This window comes from Corvus cornix, chromosome 2, assembly GCF_000738735.6.
Source record: "Corvus cornix cornix isolate S_Up_H32 chromosome 2, ASM73873v5, whole genome shotgun sequence".
Lineage (NCBI taxonomy): Eukaryota > Metazoa > Chordata > Aves > Passeriformes > Corvidae > Corvus > Corvus cornix.
The window spans coordinates 146443158-146465773 of record NC_046333.1 but is presented as its reverse complement, the minus strand read 5'-3'; the positions used below and the strand labels follow the sequence as shown (position 1 = coordinate 146465773).

Sequence of the window (22616 nt, the reverse complement as noted above, 5' to 3'; positions counted from 1 at the left end):
ATACAGTAGAACAAAGTGAGTGATTTCCTCAGGACTGGGAAGGGGAGATAAGATGAGGTCAGAAACTGAATGGTGTTGCAGACGAACTGATCTGAAAGAGCTGCAGGAGGGTTTATGTGATCTTTCAGAACCCAAATTCTCTTCTGTGTCTAAACCAAGCACAAACGTTTCAATGGGAAGAAAGCCAAGCATGTCTGAAGAGTGGCCTGAATGACAGATGAGTAAATGTGTGCAAAGATCACAAATGGCAAGTCAGTTATCAGTTCTATTGAGAGGTGATGCCTTTGATAAATACCTGGGATTAGATCACAGATATTAAGAGTTGAATAGTTTGCAGAATTAATATTTTCTGACAATGAAGCTTGCTAGCTGTCATGAAGACATTGAGAACTTTTAGACTGCAAGTAATATTGTATGGGAAGGCGGGAATCATAGAAATTGTAGTTCAGTGAACTTCTTAACCAGAAAGTGTAGTCAGCTGTGACTAAGCAACATATTAAAAATGTTTTTTACTCAAATTAATCTCAAAGTATGGATTTATTAACATTCTCATAGAGGCCTGGAGCTAATCAAAGCAGAGGGTGTACATCTCTATCATTTGACTAATGAGCTGGGTTGCCTCAGAAGTGATTTGAAAATTAATTTGCACACAGGCATCTGATAATCCCTAACTTTAATAAAGGTGAGAAGGCTTCAGAAATGTGCACTTCTGGATAAAGCATTCTCAAGAGAACAATTCAGTTAGCTCCTGATCTCTGCAGTCTAAAGCAGTCTTGTTGTGCATATGGGACAAGGACAAAAGTCTGAGGGCAGAGATGGACTTAAAAGTTGCCTTCTAACATTCCATAACTTTGAAAAAACTTTGTTAGAATAAAGTGTGTTTTCAGTATATGTTTCCCAAGTGTTTAATACTTTCAAGTTTGGCTGACAAATTTAACAGTGAAAGGAGTGAAAATAAGATGATATTATAGCCACATGTAGAAATTCAGAGTCAATTTGCATGTTGCAGGTATTGGAGCATATTTCTTGCTTGCAGACAAGGTCAATTTAAAATTTACTAACTTGAAGTGATTATTCAAAAGAAGGAAAGGGATGGAACAGTGAAGTTGAAAATGTCACAGTGACTACAATTTTCTGTCATAATTTTAGAAACATGGACACTAGTAATATATACATTCTCAGTCTGGTGAATCCTATTTGTGAAATATATTTGTCTTTTAGAGCAGAATGATGTAGATATCATCAGCCTTTTATTTATCAGAACATTTACCACTGATTTATTAGTACTTCTTCATGGACATTTAGTCCCTGAAAAATGAATTTGATTCTACTAGGATTCATGTCTTCCCACTGATTCCGAAGACTCCAGTTACAGCTTCATTTCAGATTACACACATATATGGAGATTTGAAAGGCCTCTTACACAATGAAAGAGGAATTAATTTTCCAGGTACTTAAAAAAACGTAATTATTTGCTTAGATTACCTAGTAGATTTTTTCTAAGTTTATATTCTCAAAAGTTGAGACCAGAGTATGACAAGTGTCACACATTCACCATCAGTTTCTAACATACCTAAATAAAGATTTGTCTTCTCTAAGCTCTCAAATAGTTGTCATTCCTTATACTGGAATCACTCAGGTTTTTTATTCATGAAAATGATTTATTAGTACTTTTTCTGGGATGATAATAATTTTTTGTCCTTTTTCATTCACAATGTTAAAAGATTTGAAAAAGTGCCTCTTCAAGGCTGTTGGTTGTGACTCCTAAATATTTTTAGATATCCTGATACCAGAAAGGAAACTTTCAATAACATGTCAATAACCATATATTCTGGCTCAAAGATATGAGAAATCTCTAGTTATCTAAATTTTGTTGAAATTCTGAAGTTGAAACAGGGTAATGTAACTGTCAAATCATTTAAATATCAAGTATGGGGATTAAGGACTGTGTAGACAAAAATGTAAATTATCAAGAAATACCAAATTATCAGATATGCAGCATGTCACAGACCAGATTGCAGGGTGCAATAGTTATGCAAAATTTTCTTTATTGTGGAGTCTTCTAATTTTATTCTTTAAAAGCATAATCAAACTGTGTGGAGGTAGAAATAACCTTTTCAAGGGAAAAAAATGTCAGGAAGAAAGGATTTAATTTATTTTTGTGTGGTGCTCTAGTGTTTGACCATAATTTTTTAGGTAGAGAACACTCAGCAGCAGGTAGCAGTGCCAAAAACTGTGAGCTTTATCAGTTTTTAAACCTGAACTTGAAATAGTTTGCAAACACTGAGATTTTCGGATATGTTCTGTAGCTGGTCCTGCAAAGAATATTTTTGTTTCCATAACAGCTGTTTTACCATTGCTCTTGGAAGAGCTTCAGCAACAAGATGATTTTTATTCTGCTAGGTAGAATTACATGGAAAAAACCCTTATTCTTTCTACAAAATATGTTCAGGTGGTTACCCTTGACCTCATCAATACCCAGCCTCTTTTGCATAGATTGCATGATGAGAGCAGCAGCTGCTCAGCAGCTCTGTGTCGTAGCTGCACAGATTTCAGCCTGAGTCTTGCTGTCAGCCAATAGTTTATCATGGTAGCTGTGATACCACTGTGGAGCTTTACCAAACAAGTATAGAACGTTTGATCATGTTCATGTAAGTACATAAAAATCCACTTCCTTTCTGGAAAAAATAATTTGTGCTTGATTCTCAGTCTTACCTGTTGCCTGTAGCTAAGATACTTCAAGATTACATGTGTTGATGAAATTTTGAGAATGGCTGATGCAATAACCTTTTCATAGCTTGTTGGTGTGGAGTGTTACTTATGATACTCACTGTTAATTCTTTTTGGGTGTACTGAAGTTTATTCTGCTACAAAGAAATAAGATATTCAAACTCCATGATTATGTTTTTATGACTGACAATTTGTACAACTTTAGAGCTGTTGAACAAATGTGAAATACCACTACTAATTAAAATACTTCAAATTAAGGAAATTCTTTTCTAGCATGTGATGGAAGTAATGGACGAGCCTAATTTATTTTCATGTTTATGCTTTTTTAGCTTTTTTTTTAGGTGCTTCAGATTTGTGGTAAATCATTAGTTTAAGAGTCTGGACAGGGTCTGCTCTCTTTGCAATCTCGCCAACAGCTATTGACAAAGTGATTCCAGGTCACAGCACATCAAGAAACAAAAATGCCCTTTACTTTTTGGGGATGAACATTTTTTTCAGAATGTTGCCACAAATTGAACGTATTTTTGTTTCATTAAATAGTATAGTGCAATATCAGAAAAAAAAATCTAGCTTTGTAAATTGGAGAATTTCAGGCTAAAGAAATAAGACTTCTCTTGTATTGTTTTCATTACCCATAAAATTCTACTCTGAGTAATTTTTTCTTATGCCACTATTTGGAAAAGATTTATCCAGATTATTAAAGCAGGCAGCTTCTCTGGCTGTTTTCTGCTCAGAAAAATTGATCAAATAATTCCTTTAGTACAAGAAAAATCTGGTGGCATAGAGCTAAAAGAGGTGGTTAGGCTGGTGACTGCCTCTTCTGGCACTCATGCTTTCCTCAGCACAGCATAGGAGCAGAGGAGGAGCCCTCCCACGCGCCCCTCTGCATCTCTCCTATAGTTCGACAGAGACCCTGCACACAGGTGAGGGCTGGGATGCCTGCTCAGATCTCACAGAGCCTTGATGAAGAAACATTGCCACAATTTGGAAGCTGCCCTGCAAAACTCTCTCTATTTTAACAACTAAAGATGGTGCATTTTCAGTGTAAAATCTTTTATTGTACTTTATTTACAAATTTTCATTACCTTTCAAGAAATGCATTCTGTCATGCATTGACTTTGCCTCCGTCTTGTTTGTTCTCTTGCTAAGGAGCCTTTCTGATCTCCTGGGTAGACAGAGTTTTCTCACATCTCTGAAGGGTGAGGCGCTGTCTTTTCTAATGCTGAGCTGGGAACTGTGGCTCAGTATAAAATGGAGTATGAAGATGTACAAATCATGTTGTAATTTGAAGAAATTAAATGTACAATTAAATTTCCATTTTGCCATTTTTTCATGTAAACAGTTACAAATTGCATGAAAGCAGGTTCTATTTTTTCCATTTAATCATTGAGCTTCTCTATTAGAAAAGAATAATGAGATTAAATGCTGCAAGACAGAGAGTATGTTTCAAATCTTTGATCATTGGGTGATGTGGATAGGTTGCCTTAATGAGTGGCCAGTACACATTTCTAAATGTCATCTGAAAGAGTATCCTTAATAGCAATAGAATCTGAAAGTTGTGTTAAAGTTCTGACTTTTTAAATAATTTAATTTTTTTTCATAATAAAAACATGGTGAGGATTCATATTGCCAAAATATAAAAATTAGTTGATCAAGGCAGACAAGTCCCTACAATTGTATTTTCTCTCTAAATGAAAGTGTTTCTGTTTTCAAAAGATGGACCTGGCACCTAGAAATTAAGGGACAGCCAGTGTGAAGGAACTGTGTAAAAAGGAACAGAAAAAACCCCCAAAAAACCAATTAGATTTATAAAAATGCTCTTACATCAAAAGCCAACCATTTGTATTGTGATACCAGCAGTCACTATGTTTTGATATAAAGGGAGTTACAGAGATCAAAAATTAACTTTTGAAGTCTAGAGACTATGGATTCTTTTGTACAAAATCTTAGAGATTTTGTATTACTTTTATGTGTTTACACTTAGGGTTTTTATTTAGCAATCAATTTTCAAGTTACAAGAACTCTTAACTCTGGTTTAATTGGACTTAGTAACAACCCTCATACCAAAGTCAATGTGTTTATAAACAGGCACCAAAAATAGAATCATAGAATCACATAATAAATTCAAACAGTTCTGCTTTATTTGACACTGAAATTAAGGGTTTCTTCCATTTATTTCCCTGTTGTCTCAGGAGTGGACAAGTTGAGAAGTTAGAAGTGGATCCTAGTAAATATTCATTCCCTGATGTGACAAAGATAATCCAAGAAAAGGAACGAACTGGACAGGGACCTATAAAGCTCCAACCACAGAAGGTTACAGAGGTTAAGAAGAGCAGTGTTGATTTTGAAAATAATGAAGATGTTCCTCCCTTAATTTGAAACATTCTGGAATAGTCCCTCTATACGTAACATGAATGCTTATGTTGAATTCATGACCCTATGTGTAAATAAAATAAAACAGAGCTGAAGTTGGCAATATCATTACATTTCTTAACAGTAACTTTTTTATGCCAGTGTTTTCTGCTGCATTTTCTGTTAGTATATTGCTATATAAATTCTTTTTCTAGATTGTTTTCTTAATAACTCTGAAATTAGAATAGGGGCCTTGTATCAGAGATCACCATTTCTTCAAAGATTTTACTGTCTGGGTTGAAAGATGAAGCATTACTGTGAAAAAGAGAAACAGAAGGAAGAAAGCAGTTGTAACAAGATTTATGATTTTTCTCATTAAACTAAGGATAGGAAAAATCCCTGTGTATTCCTTCAGTGTTTTCATTTTCATGAAGGACGACAGTAGGAGAAAAGGGTATTGTTAGAGTGAGAGATATTGCTATAATCTACCATACATCACTGGATCTCCAGCATAATGCTCAGCTCCTGGATTCTGGAGCTCATCTAATAATACCACTCCTTGAAGATTTTGGGAGAGAATAAAGAGAAACTTCAAGCAAAAAATAAATTTTGAGTGACTTTCATTACCTTCCTTATGCATTTGTAATTGTTTATAAATGAAGACTTCATTTGAGAAAGAAAATGCTTCAGATTCAAATCAGCTTTTCCTTCTAGTCAAGAGCAAGCAAAGTCAGGAAGAATCAAGCAATATTTTCTGGTTAGAATTTGTTTTCATCCTTAAGATAGAAAATTAATGAGTTGCATTTATTACTGAACCACTGTTTAAGTTCAGATAGTGGCCACAGTATCCTCAGCACATAGGCAAGTTCATAGCACATCCTTTGAAAGTGCTGTATCACTAATTGTGAAAAACATCATGCAAAAAACTCAGCAGTTTGAATGAAAATATTCCCACTGAATTCTGGGAATTTTAAGCCACTCTAAAGTGCTTTACGATTTTTCACAGATGTTTAATGTAAGACAAATAGTCTATCTTAAAGTGCACTGAAGAGAAGTAGAAGATATCTGTCATCTTGGGCTGATGGATTGAACTGATGCATTTTCTTTGGTTGCAGTTTGAAATGGATATAGGATAAAAAAATGAAGTTTCGTACTAATGCTGCATATACTAAAAGCTGAAAAGAAAATTTATATATCTCAAAGATGTAAACCAAAGTTGAATTTGGGCATCATCTGAGGTACTGTCATATCATCTTGGATTTTTCTTTTGCAGTGACTCAATTTTTCCAGCTCCAGAATAAATTCTTCAATGATACAAGCCTCTGAGCCCTGGAATCTATTTAATCAGCTCTGCTCTGGTTAATGGAGTATAAAAACATCAACTGCTTTTGCAATATGTCCCAATTCACTAGAAATGCCTAATCTTGCTAGCTAACTATGGAAAAGACAAATTTTATCTCTTGATCTCACTGAGTAGTAATATGCCTGTAGGGTGAGCGTGGATAATTTTCTGGATTGCACATCAGCATTCTGTGCTTGAGATTGCACAGGGTTGATCAAGGCAGGATCAACCTGTCCCTGCCCCGGGGGTGGCAGGATGTCAGGGACAAGCAGGTTCCAGCAAGGGCCAAAGGTGACAGTGCTGCAGGAGGAGGAGCTGAGGAGGGAACTGCAGCAGCGGCCCGTAAGTGGAACTGGAGGAGGAGGGGAGAAGGAGGGGCTGCAGGCTCAGAGAAGGGATCCCCCCTTGGCAGCCCCAGAGAGACCCCCTTGGAGCAGAGACCCCGTTGCAGCCCAGGGAGAGCCTGGGATTCCTAAAAGTTGATGCTGTTTATGTAACTGTGCAGCCCTAATCAGAAAACAGGCAACAGATAATGTAAATTTTAGCAGTCGGATGGGCAATTTATGTTTTTATTCCTTTCACGTGTACTTCCTTTGGTTTTGAAAGTACGAATTTTGCTGAGATAGGTGAAGAAAAAAGGCTCCACTGCATATTTGAAGACAAAAATCAGTAAATCTTGGCAGCTGATCCAAAATTTTGTTAATTTCCTGTAATTTCATTGATTGCTGTGGGGATTTCCTGATGTTTCTAAGAGGTAAACCTTCTGCAGGCTTTCCTCTTTTTCTTCATTGCTTATTTCTGAAAATCTTGTAGGGACAATCAACCTTTCAGATCTTCAGCAAATATGGATGAACCTGTCAGGAGTTTCAGAAAATTGTGAAAACAGAGGCATCCAGGCAGCCTGGTCAGGTATGGTTATTTTATTTTTTCATAAAAAGAGAGCTATAAAAATTAATCTCTAATGTCAAACCAAAGGACAATACAATTTAATCTTTCCCCATTCCGACTCAGTTCTTTTTTCATCTGGTTTCATTGTGAATAGATTTGGCTCTGATTTGGGGGGGGGGGGGGGGGGAAGGGGAATAAAAAATGTATTGAGCTACAATAACACATCATAGGAAAACTGATAGCAGGTACCAAAATATACTTGGAACTACTGAAGAAAGAGTTGTTTCACATGGTAACATAATCTTGGGATCCAGCCTGAAAATGGAGTATATTCTGAGAATCAGCTTCAATAAACCTCTCAACTGAGTATGGGCCATGGAGAACAGCAGCAGAGGTTGATCACAGAGAGACAAAGTGCATGAGCAGAAGATGAAAACAGTGACCCACAAGAGCATAAACACACCTTACAAAATTACTGATCACTAAGACAATGCAATTTTGAGAAAAGAGGACAAAAGAGGACAAAAGACACGCAGCCAACATAGATAAAATATGCCCCGTATAGTGAAAATGAAAAGATAACGAAAGGAATAAAGATAGTCACAGCCCCCACCAGAGGAAGGAAGAGCAAAGGAGGGAACTCCACCATTGTCTCCCCCAGTTAAGGACATGGCAGCTGAACAAACCCATTGCGTGTCTGCAACACTATTCCCCTACTTAGAGCTGACAAAAAAGGGCTGCTTTTTGATTTGCCACTTGCCTCATTCTGCCACTGCAGACTCAGCAGTTGTATGTACAACATTATCTCTTACTATATAATTGGGTTAAGTAGATTAAAATTTCAGAAAGCACTGAGTGTGTGTTGTGATCTAACTAGATGACTGGATGAATTTTAGCAGTATGCGGTTGATGGATTTATTCAACATCCAGTAGACAGGAGATGGATGGGGTTAATGACAAATTCTAGCAGTACTGAGAGGAAAGATGTGTAACGGTTCAGGAATGCCCTTGGATTTGCCACAAAATCTTCCACTTGTTCTAAAACTGGGATGGCATGTTAGTTTTGGATTTGACATCAGAACAAGATTTTTGTTGATGCAAAAACCAGAAAGTGTCTGGTTCCCTCCAGCATTAAATTGATTCATCTTGGTCAAAAAAAGCAAAAGGAGAAGGGAATCTGTTACACTATGACAGGGTAAAACTATCCTGCATTTCTAATTACAGCAGAACAATATGCAATAAAATAGCAAAATTGGTTCAAAGCTACCAAAAGATCTTTCAGTCTTAGATGGATTTCTGAATATACTCAGTATCGGTAACAGTACTGGACATGCAAAATATGCTTTCCCACTGCACGTTTCAAATGATAATTCCCATAAGGGGGAACTGGTGAGTAGCAAATACATTTCTTACCAGTTAATGAATATGAAAGAAAGCATAGGGGGCCTGAGCATTAGTCTTTTTCTGAGCAATTGCTAAAGGCCAGGTGTTTGCTGTCAGTGCTACACTGGGTAACTTCACCCAAACTAAATTGCAGCATTACAGAATGGTCAAGGATGGAAGACCCCTGTGGTGGTCATCTGGTCCAACTTCCCTGCTCAAACTAGAGCCAGTTGTCCAGGACCTCATACAGATGGCATTAGAATATCTCCAGGGATGAAGAATTCACAACCTCCCTGGGTGACCTGTGCAGGCACCTGGTCACCCTCACAGTAAAAAAAAAAAAATTTCCTGATGTTCAGAGGGAATTCCTGTGTTGACTCTGTGCCCACTGTTTCTGGTTCTGTCACTGGGCACCACCTATTGACAGTTTAATTGCAAATTATTTGTGAATAAATGTATTTCTTCTGTTACAGAGTCAACTGCAGCATGCTGAAGCTTATTGTTCTCATTTGCAGCACCTGAGCAATACTGATTGAACACAGCTTTCTCCTTCCACCTCTGATACACCCAGGCAGAGTGAAAGCTCAATGAAGCTGAAATCTAAGAAAACAGCATATGAATTAACAGGGACAAAAGGTATGACATAATTTAGAAAACAGAGCTTACTCAGAGTGACAGTTCATGTTTTACTTTTTAAAAAGCAGAAATGATCAAAGATATTATTAGTGGCAGAAGTGCTGCTCTTGGTTGCACACTTGTGCACTGGAGCTATCTAATAATCAGCTGGAATCTCTCTGAGGCAGGTTTTGTACAAATTGTTCCTGCATCAAACATGTCACAGTCAAAACACTGTGAGAGCCACAGAGTACATCAGGTCTGGAGACTGTTTGCTGTGTTGGTTTCAGGATCACCATGGATTACCTGAGCTAATTATAAAATATAGACATTAGAAGGAACAGGGAAGCAAGGCAGTCATGTTAGACAGACTGGGCATAGTTTGTTCTGCCATATAAGCCCTTGCTACAGACAACAACAATCACTCCCTTACACAGAGCACAGAAATGTGAGCCACACATTTATTTAAAGAAGCTCTACAACTCCTCCATAGAGAAGCCCTGATGCGGTGGGAATTGGCCAGGGACCAAGAGTCAAAAGCCCATTCCCTTAAGGAGATGGTATAGTACAGAACCAGCCCGCTGGTTTGTTTAGGTGTTAGCACAATGGTTTGCCCTTGGAGGAGTTCAGATCTGCACAAAGTGGCAATTTTTCCATATAGGGCACTGATTGGAGGTGTCTCAACTTATAAGAGACTTTTCTGATATTTGACAACAGCTTTTCTAGCATGATGCATAGGAAAATTGTAATAACCAAGTCCACACTGCAGGTTGTACTGCTGTTACTGGAAATACAACTCTCAGTGTAGTACAGCCTGAATGTCTGGGGAAAAGAAAATCTCAGAAATTATAGCATGTATTGTATGAACAGAAGCACTTAAAAACTCCACAGCTCTAAACCATAAGCATATTCCTCCTAAGAAACTTCATAGAAATATGTGTATAGAAGAATTGACTGGTGAACATTTGGCTAGAAAGATGCAAGCTGTGGCTATGCTTTGACCCTTGTTTTTGTGATCTCACTGCTAACCATCTGCAAGTCTACCAGCAGCATAATTATGCCTGTTTGACAGTGTACATAAATTAGTGTTGGCTCCTCTGGTTTTGCAGCAAGGCAGGCAGCCATCTGACTTTTTAATTAAGGATTTCACTGAGATTGACAATAAAGTTCCAATATGCTTCCATATTTAAATGAAAGTGCATCATCAGTATAAAATTTTCAAAGGGAAAACATTCACGGAGATTTATCAGTCACCTAAGAAGTATAGCTGAAGTGAAGCATGGCATCAGCTATAGAAGAAATCCAAGCTGTCTGCTTTTCCTGCACCGAAATCCATTCTGCAGTGGAAATCCTCTAAGGGAATCAAGTCCATTTTTTTTCACTCATTTTTTTAAATTTCCATGAACCTAAGACTCTGTACTGTAGTTCTGAATATTTAAAGATGCTGATATCCTGCACCATTTTCAGAACTTCCTTATGTGTGCTTATGCTCAGTATCTACTTACAGCTTCAGCTATTTAAATGCTTAAAAGTGTCACCCTTCCTTATGTCTGTAGTAAAAGCTATATTCATCTCACTAAAATTATTTTTCAATATGCTAAATAAAAATATGTGTCTTTTAAAATTTATGCTTACAGTTTAGCTCAATCTGGGAATTCATGTATGAAACTAAGTCACTGTCAAACATTCTTAAAACTTTTCCAAGTGTGGCCCCAGTACAGGCCTAGAGTATCTTAGATAAATCAGTTAAACTTTTTCAATTTCTTTCCTACAAAACTTGAGTTTCAGCCTGAACACTCTCAAAGTGGTAATGAAGTATCAAAGGCTCTTGTGACATGTTAATATGTACCTATAGTTGTGAAGGTGTCATCAGATTACTCCATGCTAACTGTGCTGGGGGGATTTGTATGGGCCTGAAGGTAATTTCTTACATTTTATCAGCTGTGTTGAGATACATAATTACTTGTCTGTGATCTGTAAAGCAAATTCTCCCTCTTTATCAGTGTTTGACACTGGATGCTTAACAACCTGGTTAATCAAAACCAGATTATACTGCTAGAATTAATGAGGCATTGAAAGGGTTTAATGACTGAGGTAAGCTTTTTAATGCCTGTTTCAAAGGGATTACTTCGTCTAATATTTGCTCATAAGTAGTAGAGCAATGTGTGGCATGGAAATCACAGTTATCTAGACAAATGAATTTCTTTGGGTCAGCTCAAACCTGGTATCTGATCACTGAAAATCTCAAATCTAGTTCAAGTTCTTTTGATAGTCAAAGAAGCTCTTTCTTCTTTCCCATCATATTAATTCAGGGTTCAGTGTAGATGATTCAAGGACAGCTGGCAAAAATGACCATTTAAATCAGCTTGGGTCTGAAGCAGGAGAGATTTTATTGCTGGATATATCTGAACCACAGGATTAAACAAAATTACTACAAGTGGTTAGAGACAGAGAAGTCTGCCTATTAAATGAGTTGTGAAATTAGTTTCAGCAACTGATAGCTCTTGAAATATAGGTCTTGAATTTGTCACTGGGATCTCGAATCAGGAAAGAAAAAGCATAATTTGGTCAGACAGAGGTTCCATAGGTTGTAAAGACTTTATATGTATCTTTTCTCAGATTGGGAAAGGAGATCCAAGGTATTGTTCAGTCTGTCCGAGGAAGGAACACCTGTGTGTGAACACAAATATGAATGTTTTCCCCATTTCTTGATCTGCACGATGTTCTCGCTACTTTTGTACTTCCTTGTCCATTCTAGGGCATGAGACAGTGTGTCTTTTCAGGTGGTTCTAAGAGTCTGTTCCCTGACGTTGCAAACAAGGGAACGACAAACAGAGACAAGCAGGAGACCTGCTTCAAAACTACCATCCAGTCCTGAACCAGGCTCCACCAGTCCATTTCCAGGCTAGTGGTCCTTGTGCATGTGGTGCTGGTTTGTGTCTTTCATGATGACTTTAGAGTTCTTGGTTAGAGTTCATAGGACCTCTCACCATTTCCAAAGCCAAAGGAATTTGAGTAAACAGCTTGATATGCAAACTCTTAAATTCTGCATCTACCAAGGCTTATTGTCAGGATGAGTCACTTAAGGAAAAATGCTTTTGTAATAAGAAATTCCCAGCACTCAGATCCATAATTGCCTTACTTTAGGACTCCATATATCATACCCCCACAGTTTCCCAGGAATGTCTGAGCTCTACTGTTTTATCTAGTCTCTACTCACAGAGGAGCTCTGAAGGCTTCCCAACTTCAGCTTAATTGATACTGAAATTATTGGTGAACTAGGAGTCAAAACTGGGAAAAGATATGCTCATCTTATGGGTGATCATATGAAGAATTTAGGATAAAATGATATACCTCAGTCACTCAATACAGCAGTGGCAGAGATAAGGATATAATGCAGAAGCCCATCACTTGAGGGCAGGAGGCACGAATTCCCCAATAAATTTCTTATGCCATTGCTCACAGCGGTAGGTGTAACGAAGACCAGATGAAGCCAAATCAGAAGTCCATTTAGCCCAAGATGTGCCTCAATTCAAGCAGGACATTTCTAAGCCAGGAAATACAGTGAATAGCAATGTACCCACTAGTGTGGAGGGCTGTGACTGCCCCATCACACCTGCTAACCCTTGAGGGATGCAGTTTCTCTTGCACACTCCAACTTAATCCAACCCCTTCCCCTCATTCTGGGAGAGGCAAAATTCAATTTTGCATACCCTGCTGGGAAGACTTGACCCTGTTCTGTATAAGAAATTTTGAAAAGGGTGATCCTTCGCTGATACAATCTCAGACAGTCAGCAGCTGTAGGAAAGCCTGACCTAGGGGCTAACATGCAATTATCTTTGATGGAAAACTCCTCTGTGAATCTGTGTTGCTGCTATTTCACACTAACTGTGCTTATAAACCTCCATTCTATATCCTGTGGCTACGAGCTTTGTGCTTTAATTATGCATCCTGTAAATATTGGCCTTAGTTTATTTTAAGCCTATCAACATATCCTTGGGGATTCCTAGTTCCTTTGATTCAGCCTATTGTCTTCCTCAGAACCTTTTCTACTTCTATTGCATCCAGGACAGAGTGGGGCAAATCTAAGTGTTTGCCCTGTGGTTTTACACAGCACCATGTTACCTCTCACTTTCCTACAAATTCCTAATGGACTCTTACCTTTTGAATACTGTCAAGCACTGAGCCCACATATTCATAAAACTGCCTACAGGGAGCTCAAATTTTACTTCCTGAATTTCAATAACTAGACAAGAACCTACCACTGTGTACTGACAGATCAAGCTGTAGAGTTATTTTCCCCTTTGTATTTAGAGATATTGAGTTATTGTTTCCTTCAGTCACTCAACTCCTTGGGATTTTCAGACATTTTTGTGCTCTTCTCAGGCAGCTTGCGATATGATTCCTGCAAGCCATTTTATCACCTCAACATTTATTTTAGCAAATACTATCATCTCATTGTTAATCTCTTTTTCTAGACCATTTGAGAAGGTGTTGAGCAGCTCAACTTTGAGCCCAAGTCTCTCTAGGGATCCACAGATAATCCTCCATTGTGAAAACTCTTTATTTTTACTCTCTTTCCTGTCTTTAAGAAATTCTTTATCCTTGGGCTGACCTTCCTTTTTATGCCAAGACAGCTTAGTTCCTTTTCCTAATCTTTCAACCTTGTCAAAAGCTTTCTGAAAAAATGAATGCCTTATATCAACTAGAACATCCTTTTCCATACACTCAGTAAAAGTATTTCTATTTGAGTTGAAATATTGACAGTAAAACTTTCAAATGACTGGCCATTTCAATTTCTTCCATATTTAGTATCTAATCTGAGATGCCTTTGGAGGGCATCAGTGTTTCAGTAAGTGATCAGACCCTACCTTTAGTCATTTCCTGGGAGAAGTTTAAACCTGAACTCACCAGTTACTGCTTAAAAACTTGGTTTGGCTCTGTGGAAATATATAAACAGAAAGTAGAATACAGTAGCATTTCTGATTTATACCGGACAGAGATTGGTCACAAAGCAAAAGAGCAAGAATTTCAAACACACATCTTCAAAAAACACAAAATACTTTCTTACTTCCCATCCAGCATTTATCAAGTCAGATGACCTAAATGCACAAGATTTTTTTTCCCATGAAGGCAGCAGATGGGGTGAAAAAAGACACCCCCACTTGCAGATAAAGCAGAGGAGAGAGTGTCTTCCCTTCTTCTGGACTGGAGTTGAGGAGAAAGCAGAATATGCTGAGATGCCAAAGGCAATAAGTGCAAAAAACCCTTCAAGCATTTTTGTCCCTGTCACTTCCTGAGAGTAAATTGTTGGGACTTCCTCACTTCCACAGCAATCTGGCTTTTCAAAATGTCATTTTCAATTGAAAGGTCACTCCAGCAGAAAAATCCTCCAACAGTTACAGGTACACATTTTTACTTTTGCCTTTAAGAGCCCATATTCAAATTATTGTAAACATTTTTTAAATGTAATGAACTTCTACTACTCTAGAGCTGGAAAGAGCTGAATGTTCTTGTTCCCTTTAGACTTAAAAGAACTTACAATTTGCATGTCAATAGTCTTTAGTAGATCCACTTTGTACATCATTTGCATGCCTTTGACTGCATGACAATTAACAAATTAGTATCTGCATATAATGTATCTTTTTGGGAAATGATAAGAGGTCAGTGAGAAGCTTTACCATATTCAACATATTCACTGGCATTTCTGGGTGAAGCAATTACAGTGTCTCCACTAAATTTATTACTGCACACTATCAGGGGATTCAGACCTTGGCAGTTTAACCTTGATTATTCTGATAGTGTGATATAGAAATATGGCAGACAATAAAAAAGGCAAGAGCTGTTTAGACCTTAGTCAAAAAACTTATTGTGAATTCCATTGTAAAGAATTTTGGAGTGAAGCATGACTTGGGAGTCCAAAAATAGCATTTTAAATGGCAAATACATCAGTGAACCTGAGAACATCAGTTAGGCAAAAGAGTTGTGGTCTGAATACAGGAGATGAAAACAGCTGCTCATTCTTACATTAAATCCTTATGAACTTGAGTAGTTTTTATTGGTCTCATCCTTCGTTCTGGCATTTCAATACCAGACAGGCTGTGCAGTGAAGAATTCAACTGCGCTCCATGCATAGATGTTGAATCCTTGGAAATAAGGTCTCATATTAATTTTTGCAGAACCTATGCATATAAATCCACTGATGCACCCCTAAGGTTGGATGTGTCAAACCCTGCACAGGTGGGACAAGAAGAATAGAAGAGGACAGGAGAGAGTAGAACAGAAATGAATAGAACAGAACAGAACAGAATAGACTGTTTCAGTTGGGAGGGGCCTACAACAACTATCTAATAAAACTGCCTGATGAATTCAGGGCTCACCAAAATTTAAGGCCTATTGTTAAGGACATTGTCCAAATGCCTCTTAAACAGTGTCAGGCTTGAGGCACTGATCACCTCTCCAGGAAGCCTGTTCAACTCTTTGACCATCCTCTCAGTAAAGAAATGCATCTTCCCAACGTCCTTTCTGAACTTCTTGACACAACTTTGAACCCTTCCTATGCATCCTGTCACTGGATACCAGGGAGAAGAGTTTATCACTCCCCCTCCTTCCCCTCCCCAGGGAGCTGTAAGAGAGCAATGATGTCACCCCTCAGCCTCCTCTTCTCCAAACCAGACAAGCCCAGGGCCCTCAGTTGCTCCTCACAGGATGTTCCTTGCAGCCCTTTCACCAGTTTTCTTGATGTCCTCTGGGCACAAAAGAAGATAATCTTCATTCTCTTTCAGAAATTTTCTTAAATTGAGGACAAAAGCTCTAATCTGTGACTGTTCAGATAAACAAAGTCCATCCTGAGGAAGAGTATTCAACCGTTCTAGGAGCCTGATGGGGCCCTGCATCTTGGCCCATGTTTGCCGTCACATCTCAAGAGTTGCAGAATCCAAGAGGCAGTGCCAGCTGGTGCTCCTCCTCCAGTTCCCATGTCCATGCCACCCATGGTGACAAATGCATTCTTCTCCACCACGCTTTGAACAAGCAACACCCCAATGACTGGTGTTGATCTGGGTCTCTGCTGTGTCAGCTCTGTCCCCTTCACCCGCACATTGCCCACTAAGTGAATAATTTAATCCTTAATGTGGCCTAGGAAGGAGAGGACTGTTGACCTTCCTTTCTCCTACTTTCTCCTTCACTGTCTCCTTCTCCTGCCATGTCTACCCAGTCAGTAATGCTTCTGGAGGCTCTGGTTCTTTCATCACCCCCCTGTAGGCATCCTTCAGGCCTGTGCAGACCTACACATATTGCACAGAAAGGCACCCATGCAGAGCTGACAGCAGTATGGAGGCTCAACCTTCATCCTTACTGCTGCTCTAGCCTGGTTCCTGGTGTTGTATTCAGATTAAAACAATGGCCTTCCTAAAAGTTTAGTCCTTATTGCCCCTATTTATGTTATTTTATTTTTTATTTTAACTTGACATATACCCTGCAAGTTCCCGAGGTCACTTATGCCTGCTTCTTTTTTATTAAGGGATTCTATAATCCTCACAGGGTTGGTGGAGTTACCTGGTCATGGTCCTCACTCCCTCTGCTTCCTGTTTTGGAGTGGGAACATTTGAGTTGTAAGGCAACAAAATTTCTCCTGCAGTGGTGATAATAGAGAGATCTGTAGTGCCCATAGTATGGCAGTCTGAAAAATTCACATTTTCCACACTCTTCAGACATGCACAGGATGAGGATGCACAGAAAGGGTGTAGGTAAGTAGGAGGGGACCTGTGGAGAGCTGGGTGTGCAGGCAGCCTTCAGCTGGCTTATGCTGGATTTCATAAGTAGGATACAGTTTAGATCAAACATCCATGGCTTTCCAGAAGCTTCCCACTGCAATATCCATAGCCTCACACTCCAGTGACGACAGCCAGCCTTCTGGTTTGGAGTGTTCATACAGGAGAGGCGAAGAAAGTCTGCAGCATCCCAGGCACTTGTTTGAAGACCTTGGCTGGTAGCAGTGGATGGAGTCTGACGGTGGCTGCCTCATCTTGAGCTCTTCAGGCAGTGGGAGTCAGCTGGTGAGTGACACCAGAGGGCTGAAGGCAGGCAATCCATGGCATGTGGTACTCAACCATCCTTAGTATCCCTTCCCATTTATAAGGCAGGAGGATCTGCATGAATTTTTGGTGAAATTAGCTCACAGAAAACAAACCTTTGCTTGTTAAAGGCATGACACATCAATTGTTTGCGCATGCATCTAATTAGCATGGGATTTGAAAAAGTCTTTGGAGAGAGCCAGAGGGCAGGGGAGACATCACATTGTTTGTCACTTTTCCTTTGTCAAAACGATGTCATTTATGTTAAATGCCTTATTAATCAGAGCCTGACTTTCTGACATGCAAAAATACATCCCTTTGAAACTAGGCTGTCCCGTTTATGTAAGACTCAAGACACATTTCTTCCAGCCTTGCAATGGATTAGTCTCTGTTACCAGCTCAGTGAACACTGACATCTTTTTTGTTCGATAGCTCTACATATTAAATTGCTGAGCAAAGTGAGATCCCTTTTTTTTTCCCCTCTGGGTGCATTGCCGAAGTGCAGTCAAGCAGCAAAATATTTCAGTTAGGTATTTTTTGAAAGAATTTGAATTTTTTTATGTCTTCCATGTAGTCAGGCTCAGTCACCCTTTTTTAGTTTAAAATTCTAAGAAGTCTTTAAGTTGGACAAGTGCAAACACTCCGTTTTAATTGAGGACATATTTAATTGGGCAGTAGAATAGGTTGCCCAGAGAAGTTGTGAATGCCCTGTCCCTGGAAGTGTTCAAAGACAGACTGGATGGGGACCTAAGCAACTTGATCTAGTGGATGGCATCCCTGCCACGGCAGAGGACTTGGAACTGGATGATCCTTAAGGTCCCTTCCAACCCAAGCAATTTTGTGAGTCTGTGATTTTTTCCTACCTCTTTTCCTACCTCAGTCAAATTTTACTTACATGAAACTTAATCAGCTCTTTGCATAGACTGCAGTACATCCTAAGACCTCTCCTGCAGAACTGCCATGCACAGAGCAGTCTCATGCCTGTGCATGACCTACACAAGGTCACTTCACCAGTTTGTCCCTCCTATGTCCCCATGCCACAGTATCTTCTAACAATGTACTGTCTGGTATGTGCATTGCCACAACTGGCAGTCATCACAGAATCATAGAATATCCTCAGCTGGAAGGGACCCGCAAGGATCACCATGTCCAACTCCTGGCAGTCTTACAAAAGTAGAATAACTTTCAATCTTTTATTTTTTTCTGCTGGGAAACTGTAAGGGGAGTTCACTGCCACTGAGAGCAGCTCTTGCAAGTGCCACTGGCAGTTGCTTTTGCACAAGATCCAGGAGACGAAGGAGTGAAAGAGCTAGACAAAAGGTGTGGAAAAAAGCCCTTCAAAATGCCAGTCACCTTTGACAACGCATGCCCACAGAGCCAAAGGTGGTCCAGGAAACAGAGGTGAAGATGTGCTGTGGAAAATTCATCAAAAACACCCAGAAATCCTTGCAGAAGCTATTCACAGAGCTGTTGCAGTCAGGGGGGCCCTTTGTAAATAGGACATACTAAGAGGTCCCCAGTCAATATATCACTGGTAATGTAGCTTCCAGCAGCTTCCATCTGTGGTTCAGACATCCATTTATCCTCAGTCTGGCTAGGAGTGAGGCTGATTTACCTCACTCCTGTCTGCATGCTTGTTCTAGTGCAATGTGGGGAATATCAACATGACTGTGAGGTTTTGTATCCTTTGTATCTGGCTCAGAAGACAGTGGGCAGTAAACAGCAAGAATCAACCAGCCTGAAGGAGCTGTGTAGTTATGGCTGGTACCATGGAGATCAGGCACAGTTTTTGAGTGATGTGAAAAGCAGTGATATCAGTAAAAATTGTCAATGCCTCCAATGATCATCCAGCTCATTGAAAATATTGTGCTAGCTCCAGATGTCTGGTTAACACCAAATTGCTGAGCAAATAAAAAGCGACAAAATATAAAGAGAAATGAATGGGATATTAAGCACTCCAGAGACAAGGAATACCAGAAGACATGGTCGCCCTCAGAAAATCAGCTCTTCTCTAGTGCACACACCTGGCAGTCTTTATTCAGTCTTTCTCATCTTTATATAGAAAGAGAGAGAATGAATATATGTATAATTAAAAGATAGGGCTGAATTAGCACTGAAATGAACCACATAATTGTAGGAATTCCTGATTTTGTGTGTGCCTAAAATATCTTCTTTGAATAATATTTGTGTTAACCTTATTTTTAAAAAAAAATTATTTAATTCTGAAAAATGATTTAAACTCCAGAGATGCATTGAAAGAAGTCACAAGCAATTATATGCTCCTGCTTAATATTCAGAAGAAACAGAAAAGAAGCTGTTAAACTATCCATGGTCTGTGCCAGATCTGCAAATGTCTTCTCTGAAAGCTAATTACATCTTGGCATATGGAGTCTTGGCAAAAGTGTTGCAATAAAAATAGAGAACAAGAAAAGAACTAATTCTCTGCATTTAAAACAAAATAATTCATAGAGCAAAACTCTCTGGTCTCCTGCTGCTTGCAAGCTGTTAATATAGAGCAGAAAGGAATGTTTCTTAATTTAGTATGGACTTTCTTCTAAGAACTGCCAATTCTTCAGATGCTGGGGGAGAGCTGGAGTAGCAGAGCTGTCCAGAATATCAGAGTTATAATTGTTTTTCTCAGTCTCTGCTGCCTATCAGCAGAGACACTGGTGAGTAATCCAATTAAAACAAGCATCTCTCATTTGGAGACTTGAACTCTAACAAGGAAATCCGGACTCCAGTGAAGAAATAGGAGTTTGCCCTTAGCTTCTGTGAAACCAAGATTGAAAGAACTGGCCTTGATTTTAGAAATCATTGATGGGCAGGAAGGACATTTGAAGTGCATGTGTAAAACTAAACTATTAATTAAGTTCCACTGACTTTAATATGGGACATTATGTTGCCAAGTGTAGCTGTGAGTTCTCAGAAAGATTAATCCGATCTACCTTTAGATTTCTACCATGTAGATGTCTGTCTCTCTCCTAGTCACTCCTCATACTTTTAAAGTCATGGAGAGAAATAAGCAGCTAAAAACATGAGTTATCTACTTTTAGTGTTTATGACAAAGCACATATTTCTCCTGTTTAACTGGAAGAGGAACCTCAGGCTACATCTATGCCATTAAATTAACAGCGTTGATTCTCCACAGTTTCTGGAAATTGTTCCTGGTGCATTTTCTGCCTGGGACCAGCTAACATGCTCCCACACAGTCCCCAGACCCAGCAGAGGAGCTAACAGGAGCTGGGGTCATTCCCCATGGGACTAAGGATGCAGCTGTTCTGTTTCTCAGGGAAAAGGATTTGTTCATACAGGAGCAGCCAGCTGCCCTTGGTGTCAGATAATGGGGATGTAGACATAACCTAAGGGACTTGGTCCAGTGTACAGGTTAGCTCTGGAGCTGTCTGCAGTCATGACTTTTTGTGCATCTGAGTAGATGAAATAGATTTTTTTCTTCCTCATATAGAAATTATTCCATGGCACAAAATTTCTGTGAAGGCAAGGGCAAACATGGAATCAAGCAAATAGCATCATGTATTGTAAAGCAAGATTAACAAGAAAGTACTGTCAGCAGCAGCAGCAGAACTGAATTCCTTCGCAAGTTTGATGCAGCCTGGGCTGGCAGGAAGAAATCTAGGAAGCCTAGAAAACAAGTTCAAAAGGTTGAAGGTACTGCATTACTTGGTCTGCATTACTTAGAGCAAATGGAAACCCAATCATGTGCTCAATTAATGCCTGTATTAGAAATTGCAGTATTTATCTTTCTACTCCTGGCTTCTATATATATACATAGCAATATAATAAGTATTTTGACATTCACAGAGAAGGAAAATTAAAGCTAAACAAATACTGATCTGTCACATGGTGATAGCATATTGCTGGACATTTCTCAGATTTCATACACTTTGTGCCTTTTAGTGCTCAAATACTTTTCTTCCAAGGTTTATTAAATGAAAGCTAATCTTGAAACACTTGTGACTTTAGGCATGTGTTTTTGAAATTCAATTTGACATAGAACAGAGATAATATTAGTTTACCCAGGGCCATGGAGAAACTCAGCTTCAGTAAGGCCAATCCCAGATCAGTTTAGAACTGTGTGGTTTTTGTAGAGTCTGAGTTGATATGCTATAGAATTATAAGGAGAACATTTTAACCACTCAAACAAAGCTTTTATGGGAGATTAGAATCAGTCAAGAGATTGTAACCCAAGTGCCACTGAAATAAAAAATAACAGGGCTTCAAATCACCAGGACTATTTAAGAATTTTAATTAGATTGCGGATAATATTTAACAACCACATCATTTTCACCAGGAGTTAGTTGGAAAAGATACTCCTTCATCTTTAAACTATTTTCATGAAATATAATGAAATTATATAAGGCAAATATGTTACTGTTCATTTTAAAGCAAAACAAAACAGGCATTTCAGTATTATTGAGTGTGCTCTTGGTGGTTAGAATCAGAAGCAAAGAACCAGAACCATGGAACCATAGAAAGTCCTGAGCAGGAAACGATCCACAAAGATCAAGTCCAACTCCTGGCCCTGCACAAGACACCTCAAGAAACCCACCATGTGCCTGAGAGTGTTGTCCAAACATTTCTTGAGCTCTGTCAGGACTGGGGCTTTCACCACTTCCCTGGGGAGCCTGTTCCTGTGCCCAGCCACCCTCTGGGTGAAGAACCTTTTCCTCATATTCAACCTAAACCTCCTCTGACACAGCTTCTGGCCATTCCCTTGGGTCCTGTCACTGGCTGAGAGATCAGAGGTTACACAAATCTCCATTGATAGTTGCTACCTTTGCTAGTTTAGGTCTCAATCTGTAACACAGAATTATTGCATGAAGTTCTGGATTCAGCTAGCCTGAAATGAAGACGTAGAGTCATACTTGTTATGCTTAAAATTAAGAAGGTCTGTACTTTATTTAGCTTAACATCTTCTGCATTAATAAGGATGTCATGATAGGTAGGAACACACCAAGAGGCCACTCCCTCATATGGAATATCCCCTCCCCACCCACAGATTATTCAAATATATAAATTTTTTCAAGTTCATATTATTTCTGCAGCTTCACCTTGTATTTCATTACCAAGGACAACTATAGTAAACAATCTAAACATTCTCATTTATGCTAATGTTTTCTTTTTATTGTGCTTTTCATTCAGCAAACAGAGTTGTGCTAATCTTCCTCAGCAACAGGAACACTTCAGTCTATTAATAGAGCTACTTGTTCAAT

At 39.0% G+C, this 22616-nt stretch overlaps 1 protein-coding gene across 8 annotated transcripts in view; it reads left to right on the top strand.

Annotated features, from left to right (window-relative positions):
- The window catches only part of DNAAF11 (dynein axonemal assembly factor 11), a 255970-nt gene that overhangs the window by 29587 nt on the left and 203767 nt on the right, over nt 1-22616 (top strand). For 3 of the 8 annotated variants that reach the window (XR_005601374.1, XR_005601375.1, XR_005601373.1), the window contains exons 12-13: nt 7238-7333; nt 9169-9331. Coding sequence is in view for 5 of the 8 variants with exons in the window: in XM_039548208.1 (XP_039404142.1) it covers nt 4923-5109 (187 nt within the window). In the remaining 3 variants the exon portion in view is untranslated. Of the gene's footprint in view, nt 1-4922; nt 6401-7237; nt 7334-9168; nt 21971-22616 lie in introns of those variants that run through there. The other 5 variants (XM_039548208.1, XM_010404756.2, XM_010404757.2 and 2 more) reach the window with 3 other exon arrangements.